Source organism: Ylistrum balloti, unplaced genomic scaffold (genome assembly GCF_031769215.1).
Source record: "Ylistrum balloti isolate Yb309-2 unplaced genomic scaffold, AGI_CSIRO_Ybal_v1 Utg369986, whole genome shotgun sequence".
Lineage (NCBI taxonomy): Eukaryota > Metazoa > Mollusca > Bivalvia > Pectinida > Pectinidae > Ylistrum > Ylistrum balloti.
In genome coordinates this window covers 388,290-398,692 of record NW_026782071.1, presented here as the reverse complement: position 1 = coordinate 398,692, position 10,403 = coordinate 388,290, and the positions used below count along the sequence as shown (strand labels likewise).

General features: G+C 40.7%; 1 protein-coding gene across 1 annotated transcript; it reads left to right on the top strand.

The window, feature by feature from the left end:
- The first annotated feature begins 581 nt into the window (after positions 1–581).
- Positions 582–8,643, top strand: LOC132547876 (glycine, glutamate and proline-rich protein-like). Its single transcript, XM_060211682.1, has 6 exons — positions 582–636; positions 866–929; positions 1,151–1,236; positions 5,922–6,034; positions 8,041–8,185; positions 8,504–8,643. The coding sequence occupies exons 1-6, from the start codon at positions 582–584 to the stop codon at positions 8,641–8,643; spliced, it is 603 nt and encodes a 200-aa protein (XP_060067665.1).
- The last annotated feature ends 1,760 nt before the right edge of the window (positions 8,644–10,403 follow it).

Sequence of the window (10,403 nt, the reverse complement as noted above, 5' to 3'; positions counted from 1 at the left end):
TATCCCAGGTAACCCTGGCGTCATCACGATTTTTGGTTCTAAGGGAGGTAAACCATGAAAGGTTACATCAGAATTGCTCTCTGCATCCATCCGTCCTTTCGTATCGTCAGTTAGGAACACAAAACCATTCACCTCTCGAGGTTATGTATTGGAATATCCTATACAAAGAAAGAGTTCGGGTTAATATATTTATCATTGTTATGAAAACGAGGGGATGGGAAAGTCCTTGGACGGTTCACACGTGCCACTACATGCACGCGAGAGACAAGTGGATATTAAAGTTCTAAGTTCTACAACAAAAAGCTGCACACACTAAAGTATTATTTTTTTTAAGTGAGTGGAAGGGTAGTGGGGAGGAGAGGGCACCTTCCACCAAAGATATTTCACATTCATCGTTTAAAAAGCTACAAACTGGACATAAAGGAACACGTGATCAACAGTGATAGTTATTCCATAAACGTCCTTGGTCAGCACGATTTTATATTTATCTACAGATAACAGACCTCGACCATATAAATGACCCTGGAGAGTCTTTTAGGCATTTCACACCTGACTATCCCGTGATTGTCCCGAGTCTAACAATGAACCTGCTGGTAGTAATCACGCTTCTTGCCATCAGCAATGGTGCATGGGCAGGTACATTTCAGTTTATTTTCTATTCATTATGTCATCATTTTACTCACTTTATATTAAATGGACTTTCGATGAGTTACACAGGACACTTTGAGGCCAAGATTTTATTTTAATTAATATCTTTGGTTTGGTATGTTTTCTTGTCATACATTGATACGAGTAAACTTACAAATAGTGCCGTCATAACAGATTAAGTTATTTAAATTTCATGCTGCAATACTTGATATTCCAGCATCGTACACGTGCCATGGTGACGTCAGACATCTACATCCAACTGGAAAACACAATGGAGGGAAGTATTAGTATAGTAGTAATTCTATTTATGAATTACCTCCCATTGTTTGAATTTCAAATAGACTGCAAATAACTTCTAATACTCTAAATAAATTTTCAACAGTTGGATTAAAAAGGATGATATAGTGTTCATCAAATAAATATATTACAACATGGTATTCAATAAAAGATTTTAACGACATTTTAAAAAATCGAATAAATCTTTATTCCTACCCACAGGTGTCGCTGCGTCCAACCATGATGTGGATTATGATTACGCCGATCTCAACAATAAGAAATCATGTTACAACCAGGCGGGAGCATCTTACTGTAAGTACATCACCTGACGGGGGCGAAAGTGACTTTTTGTAAGTACATCACCAGACGGGGACGACAGTGACTTACTGTAAGTACATCACCTGACAGGCGCGGGAGCATCTTACTGTAAGTACATCACCTGACAGGAACGGGAGCATCTTACTGTAAGTACATCACCTGACAGGGGCGACAGTGACTTACTGTAAGTACATCACCTGACAGAGACGGGAGCATCTTACTGTAAGTATATCACCTGACGGGGGCGACAGTGACTTACTGTAAGTACATCACCTGACAGGGACGGGAGCATCTTACTGTAAGTACGTCACCTAATAGGGGCGGGAGCATCTTACTGTAAGTACATCTCCTGACAGAGACGGGAGCATCTTACTATAAGTACATCACCTGACAGGGGCGGGAGCATCTTACTGTAAGTACATCACCTGACAGGGGCGGGAGCATCTTACTGTAAGTACATCACCTGACTGGGACGGGAACATCTTACAGTAAGTAGATCACCTGGTAGGGGCGGGAGCATCTTACTATAAGTACATCACCTGACAGGGGCGGGGGCATCTTACTGTAAGTACATCACCTGACGGGGACGGGAGCATCTTACTGTAAGTACATCACCTGACGGGGGCGACAGTGACTTACTGTAAGTACATCACCTGACAGGCGCGGGAGCATCTTACTGTAAGTAGATCACCTGACAGGAGCGGGAGCATCTTACTGTAAGTACATCACCTGACAGGGGCGGGAGCATCTTACTGTAAGTACATCACCTGACGGGGATGGGAGCATCTTACTGTAAGTACATCACCTGACAGGAGCGGGAGCATCTTACTGTAAGTACATCACCTGACAGGGGCGGGAGCATCTTACTGTAAGTACATCACCTGGTAGGGGCGGGAGCATCTTACTGTAAGTACATCACCTGGTAGGGGCGGGAGCATCTTACTGTAAGTACATCACCTGACAAAGACGGAAGCATCTTACTGTACATCACCTGACGGGGACGGGAGCATCTTTACTGTAAGTACATCACCTGGCAGGGGCGGGAGCATCTTGCTGTAAGTACATCACCTGACGGGGACGGGAGCATCTTACTATGGCGGGAGCATCTTACTGTAAGTACATCACCTGACGGGGATGGGAGCATCATACTGTACATCACCTGACGGCGACGGGAGCATCTTACTGTAAGTACATCACCTGACAGGGGCGGGAGCATCTCACTGTAAGTACATCACCTGACAGACACGGGAGCATCTTACTGTAAGTACATCACCTAACAGGGGCGACAGTGTTTTACTTAAGTACATCACCTGACGGGGACGACAATGACTTACTGTAAGTACATCACCTGACGGGGCGGGAGCATCTTACTGTAAGTACATCTCCCGAAAAAGGTGGGAGCATCTTACTGTAAGTACATCATCTGACAGGGGGGGAGCATCTTACTGTAAGTATATCACCTGACAGGAGCGGGAGCATCTTACTGTAAGTGCATCACCTGGTAGGGGCGGGAGCATCTTACTGTAAGTGCATCACCTGACATAGACGGGAGCATCTTACTGTAAGTACATCACCTGACAGAGACGGGAGCATCTTACTGTAAGTACATCACCTGACAGGGGCGGGAGCATCTTACTGTAAGTACATCACCTGGTAGGGGCGGGAGCATCTTTCTGTAAGTACATCACCTGACAGGGGCGGGAGCATCTTACTGTAAGTACATCACCTGGTAGGGGCGGGAGCATCTTTCTGTAAGTACATCACCTGGTAGGGGCGGGAGCATCTTACTGTAAGTACATCTCCAGAAAAAGGTGGGAGCATCTTACTGTAAGTACATCTCCCGAAAAAGGTGGGAGCATCTTACTGTAAGTACATCATCTGACAGGGGCGGGAGCATCTTACTGTAAGTACATCATCTGAGAGGAGCGGGAGCATCTTACTGTAAGTACATCACCTGACAGGGGCGGGAGCATCTTACTGTAAGTACATCACCTGGTAGGGGCGGGAGCATCTTTCTGTAAGTACATCAATGGTAGGGGCGGGAGCATCTTTCTGTAAGTACATCACCTGGTAGGGGCGGGGGCATCTTACTGTAAGTACATCATCTGACAGGGGCGGGAGCATGTCACTGTAAGTACATCACCTGACAGACACGGGAGCATCTGACTGTAAGTACATCACCTGACGGGGGCGACAGTGACTTACTGTAAGTACATCACCTGACAGGCGCGGGAGCATCTTACTGTAAGTACATCACCTGACGGGGACGGGAGCATCTTACTGTAAGTATATCACCTGGTAGGGGCAGGAAAATCTTACTGTAAGTACATCACCTGACAGGGGCGGGAGCATCTTACTGTAAGTACATCACCTGACAAGGGCGGGAGCATCTTACTGTAAGTACATCAACTGACAAGGGCGGGAGCATCTTACTGTAAGTACATCACCTGACAGAGGCGGGAGCATCATACTGTAAGTACATCACCTGACGGGGGCGACAGTGACTTACTGTAAGTACATCACCTGACAGGGGCGACAGTGTTTTACTGTAAGTACATCACCTGACAGTGGCGGGAGCATCTTACTGTAAGTACATCACCTGACGGGGACGACAGTGACTTACTGTAAGTACATCACCTGACAGGGGCGGGAGCATCTTACTGTAAGTACATCACCTGACGGGGACGACAGTGACTTACTGTAAGTACATCACCTGACAGGGGCGGGAGCATCTTACTGTAAGTACATCACCTGACGGGGACGACAGTGACTTACTGTAAGTACATCACCTGACGGGGGCGACAGTAACTTACTGTAAGTACATCACCTGACAGGGGCGGGAGCATCTTACTGTAAGTACATCACCTGACAGGAACGGGAGCATCTTACTGTAAGTACATCACCTGACAGGGGCGACAGTGACTTACTGTAAGTTCATCACCTGACAGGCGCGGGAGCATCTTACTGTAAGTACATCACCTGACAGGGGCGGGAGCATCTCACTGTAAGTACATCACATGGTAGGGGCGGGAGCATCTTTCTGTAAGTACATCAATGGTAGAGGCGGGAGCATCTTTCTGTAAGTACATCACCTGGTACGGGCGGGAACATCTTACTGTAAGTACATCACCTGACAGGGGCGGGAGCATCTTACTATAAGTACAGCAACTGACAAGGGCGGGAGCATCTTACTGTAAGTACATCATCTGACAGGGGCGGGAGCATCTCACTGTAAGTACATCACCTGACAGACACGGGAGCATCTTACTGTAAGTACATCACCTAACAGGGGCGACAGTGTTTTACTGTAAGTACATCACCTGACGGGGGCGGGAGCATCTTACTGTAAGTACATCACCTGACAGGGGCGGGAGCATCTTACTATAAGTACAGCAACCGACAAGGGCGGGAGCATCTTACTGTAAGTACATCATCTGACAGGGGCGGGAGCATCTCACTGTAAGTACATCACCTGACGGGGACGACAATGACGTGGAGTAGGTATACGAACTAATGAACGAAAACCTTGTACTTTCTTTCTAAATAATTTAAATCAAATATTGTGGTAAATACCTGTAACAATGTATCATGTCCCTGTGGTAAATAACTGTAACAATGTATCATGTCTCTGTGGTAAATACCTGTAACAATGTATCATGTCCCTGTGGTAAATACCTGTAACAATGTATCATGTCTCTGTGGTAAATACCTGTAACAATGTATCATGTCCCTGTGGTAAATACCTGTAACAATGTATCATGTCCTTGTGGTAAATACCTGTAACAATGTATCATTACCCTGTGGTAAATACCTGTAACAATGTATCATGTCCCTGTGGTAAATACCTGTAACAATGTATCATGTCCCTGTGGTAAATACCTGTAACAATGTATCATGTCCCTGTGGTAAATACCTGTAACAATGTATCATGTCCCTGTGGTAAATACCTGTAACAATGTATCATGTCCCTGTGGTAAATACCTGTAACAATGCATCATGTCCCTGTGGTAAATACCTGTAACAATGTATCATGTCCCTGTGGTAAATACCTGTAACAATGTATCATGTCCCTGTGGTAAATACCTGTAACAATGTATCATGTCCCTGTGGTAAATACCTGTAACAATGTATCATGTCTCTGTGGTAAATACCTGTAACAATGTATCATGTCCCTGTGGTAAATACCTGTAACAATGTATCATGTCCCTGTGGTAAATACCTGTAACAATGTATCATGTCCCTGTGGTAAATACCTGTAACAATGTATCATGTCTCTGTGGTAAATACCTGTAACAATGTATCATGTCCCTGTGGTAAATACCTGTAACAATGTATCATGTCCCTGTGGTAAATACCTGTAACAATGCATCATGTCCCTGTGGTAAATACCTGTAACAATGTATCATGTCTCTGTGGTAAATAACTGTAACAATGTATCATGTCCCTGTGGTAAATACCTGTAACAATGTATCATGTCCCTGTGGTAAATACCTGTAACAATGTATCATGTCCCTGTGGTAAATAACTGTAACAATGTATCGTGTCCCTGTGGTAAATACCTGTAACAATGTATCATTACCCTGTGGTAAATACCTGTAGTAATGTATCATATCCCTGTGGTAAATACCTGTAACAATGTATCATGTCCCTGTCTTTAATACCTGTCTCCCTGACAACAGGTATTCAGCCCGCGGTCATAGCCGCCTTGGCCAGCCGCGAGTCACGTGGAGGTCGTCTGCTGACGTCAACAAATGGATGGGGTGACCATCACCATGCCTACGGTATACTGCAGGTAATTATTTGCTCTTTTTTCAAGTAACGCCATCTACTTGTACATAGAATATTAATTTTTCGGCATTTTTAAAGTCACATGTTCACGAGGTTCAAGTGTGACGCATTTCAACATTGCTGTATGATGATAAAATACCTCCTCATAACGTCCACTCTTCAAAATCAAGCTCAAGAATAACCTGTGTGTAACAACCATTATATATTTATCTTTCCTGTATTTTCAAATACAATAACGTTCAGATAACGACCACTCTCATAAATATGTCTAGCAACATCCGCTGTTGATTCTTCTCAACTAAGATCACAACCTTCATATAACGACCTTTGACCCTTATTTCTAATACCATTTGAAACTCCATATAAGGATCACACTCTGGTAGCAGTAAACAGTTAATTTGCATTTTTCCTGAAATTATTTGTCATGTTTGAGATATACAGGTAAAGCAGATTGGTTATGAAAAATACATCATTACATGTATATATATTTATAAACTGCATAACAATTACATTAACAGTAGAGAGATGAAATTTGTGTAAAAAAAAAATTTCCTCTGATTTCTGACATTTGATTGTCACTGCTAATTCAAACCCAACACTACAACTTTCTAGGAGAGATTTAATTCTAAACACCTATCTTACAATCAACAACACTGTCATGGTAACAAAGTACTTACATTCAGCAAATTCCAACTCGGAAATTCTTCATAACATGACCACATGTAAACACTATGAAAATTTCACTTCCTGTAAAGCTAGTTTTTGGTGCGTAGACACAGATTCGAGACTGCCCAAATAGTAATCTCCAACACAAAGTTAAAATATTATCCTGAAAAAATGAAACCCCACATTCTCCACTTTAACATGACAGGACCAATTTTAGCAAGGATTTTTTTTTTCATTTTTAATTAAAACCTTTATAATGGGGTAATCTAATGAGCAAAAAAATCACCCATGGCCACACCGAGAAACTGTGTACTGCTACCTCTGATTCGTTTGCTGAGTATGGCTATTTCTACAGTACAATAATAACCTTGATATAACGACCTCAATCTGTGTGATATTCTTGCATGATATCAAACTGTGTATATAGATCATTCTCTAATCAGTTTTTGTAATACTCCAGAATAATATTACCTGTATATAACGATCACTCTTCAATCTGTCTGTGTAATACTCATGATAAATATCAACCTGTGTTTAACGATCACTCTTCAATCTGTCTGTGTAATACTCATTATTAATATCAACCTGTGTTTAACGATCACTCTCCAATCTGTCTGTGTAATACTCCTGAATAATGTTTCCTTTGTTTAACTATCCCTCGTTAATCTGTCTGTGTAATACTCATGATAAATATCAACCTGTGTTTAACGATCACTCTCCAATCTGTCTGTGTAATACTCCTGAATAATATTACCTCTGTTTAACGATCACTCTCCAATCTGTCTGTGTAATACTCCTGAATAATATTACCTCTGTTTAACGATCACTCTCCAATCTGTCTGTGTAATACTTCTGAATAATATTACCTGTATATATTTATTACTCTTCAATCAGTCTGTGTAATACTCGTGATTAATATAACCTGTGTTTAACGATCACTCTCCAATCACTCTGTAATACTGTGTAATGTTTCCTTTGTTTAACTATCTCGTTAATCTGTCTGTGTAATACTCATATAAATATCAACCTGTGTTTAACGATCACTCTCCATTCTGTCTGTGTAATACTCCTGAATAATATTACCTCTGTTTAACGATCACTCTCCAATCTGTCTGTGTAATACTCCTGAATAATATTACCTCTGTTTAACGATCACTTTCCAATCTGTCTGTGTAATACTTCTGAATAATATTACCTGTATATATTTATTACTCTTCAATCAGTCTGTGTAATACTCATGATTAATATAACCTGTGTTTAACGATCACTCTCCAATCACTCTGTGTAATACTCATAATTACTATAACCTGTGTTTAACGATCACTCTCCAATCTGTCCGTTCAGTGTGACATTCGCTACCATTCCTGCACCTCGCATGCGTGGGACAGTTGTGCGCATATTTCCCAAATGGTTCGTGAGGTTTTGGTGCCCTACATTAACCAAGTGGCACACAAGCACCCAACATGGTCCAAAGAACAACAACTTCAAGGTAGGTCTTTTCAATGTCAAAAAAGTACACCTTGTCGATACGTTTCTAATATTTTGCTGTTTAAAGGGGTTTAGGTTGTTATTACGGATAAGATGAACGACCAATGATTCATCTTTACAGAAGAAAGTGAATGAATGGTGCCGTTTATTTGAGCAACCGGGCCTCCGATTCGACTGTTATTTTATTAACACTAACATTAGGTATCTTGAGATCATTCTTAGTGTTGTTATTCAAGGAATAAAATATGATAATGAAATCCAACGCAAACAAAGAACATACGTTTATTTTCTCTACTTTCGGTTCCGTTTAATTTTACAGGTGGTATCGCTGCCTACAACTCCGGAGTAGGTAATGTCCAGACATGGGCCCATCTCGACGTTGGAACCACCGGAAATGACTACAGCAATGACGTAGTCGCACGTGCTCAGCATCTTATCAACAGTCATCACTGGCATTGACCTTACCACGAGAGAATCACCAAAAATAAACCGTAATGATTTGTTTATTTAGGAATCGGTTTCATACTACAACGATTATCAAAATGTTGAATAAATTTCCCACTCTCTGTCAATCTTAAATACATTTACATTGAAATTAACGTGATATTTACAGCGCTGAAAAAATTAACGTGAGATTCACAATCTGTCAATGTTGTATATATAAATGTGATATTCACACGCTGTCAATGATCGATAAATTTCCATTAAAGCTTACGTAATATTCACACTCTGTCAATGTTCAATAAATAAACGTGATATCTACACTCTGTCAATGTTAAATAAATAAACGTGATATCTACACTCTGTCAATGTTAAATAAATAAACGTGATATCTACACTCTGTCAATGTTAAATAAACGTGATATCTACACTCTGTCAATGTTGGACAGATAAACGTGATATCTACACTCTGTCAATGTTGGACAGATAAACGTGATATCTACACTCTGTCAATGTTAAATAAACGTGATATCTACACTCTGTCAATGTTAAATAAAAGTGATATCTACACTCTGTCAACGTTGGACAGATAAACGTGATATCTACACTCTGTCAATGTTAAATAAAAGTGATATCTACACTCTGTCAATGTTGGACAGATAAACGTGATATCTACACTCTGTCAATGTTGGACAGATAAACGTGATATCTACACTCTGTCAATGTTGGACAGATAAACGTGATATCTACACTCTGTCAATGTTGGACAGATAAACGTGATATCTACACTCTGTCAATGTTGGACAGATAAACGTGATATCTACACTCTGTCAATGTTGGACAGATAAACGTGATATCTACACTCTGTCAATGTTGGACAGATAAACGTGATATTCATAATTTGTTCGTGTTAAATAAATTTACGTGATACTCTATTAATAGTAAATCAATCTTCGCGCGATCTTGAATACTATCGGATTTAAACTGATTTCAATTTCGTTCTAACATTTTCATTGAAATTTATAATTTGTTTTGTGAAATGCAGCAAACGATATTCTGTGTTCGTCGAGTTCATTAATCTGACATCATATTCCAGTCCAATACATTAGAAAACATCACACCTCTTACTTTGGAAAATAATGGGTTTTTTTTGCATGCTCCAGTTTCTAAGGTGTACATTTGTCCTAAGCACGTGATTTATTATCAGTCATCGATTCAAAATATTCAAATCAAGGTGAAACTTGAGCACTGCCACACGCCAGGAAGGGCCTAGCATTGTGCCAGACTTTAAAACTGGGTGTTACATTGATTTTTGTCTTTACATTTCAGTCAATAACGCTTTCTTATGTACAAATATTTGCTGGTAACATTCAGTTATATGTTTTGCTGTATATCTCCCTTCTTATCTATAGTAACGACCTTGACATTTGACCCCTGAGAGCTAGCAATAAAGACATTCTTCGTGCTATCATCAAAAAGTGAAAATATTTTGCAGAAATATTTATAGTAACAGTGACCTCAACATTTGACTTCAGGACCCGAAAATCACTCTCACACAAGCACCGCCTTCCAAGAATTTGTCAAAATTTTGAGTGCAATAGGCCCAATAAACCTTAAGATATTGTGCTAAGATAAGAAAGTGAACTGACAGACAGAGAGACGAATAGACAAACTGATAACCGTTTAGAACACCCATATCTTCACTACGCCGTAGGAAAGTAATCACTACTTCTGTGTGAAATGACCAGACAAGCAGTTTCAGATAGGATATGGTCTTC

Coding starts and splice junctions, on each gene's coding strand:
- LOC132547876 (XM_060211682.1), top strand. CDS start 582: ATGAACCTGCTGGTAGTAATCACGCTTCTTGCCATCAGCAATGGTGCA. Junction 637..865: donor CAGCAATGGTGCATGGGCAG/GTACATTTCAGT, acceptor TTGATATTCCAG/CATCGTACACGTGCCATGGT. Junction 930..1,150: donor GGAAAACACAATGGAGGGAA/GTATTAGTATAG, acceptor ACCCACAGGTGT/CGCTGCGTCCAACCATGATG.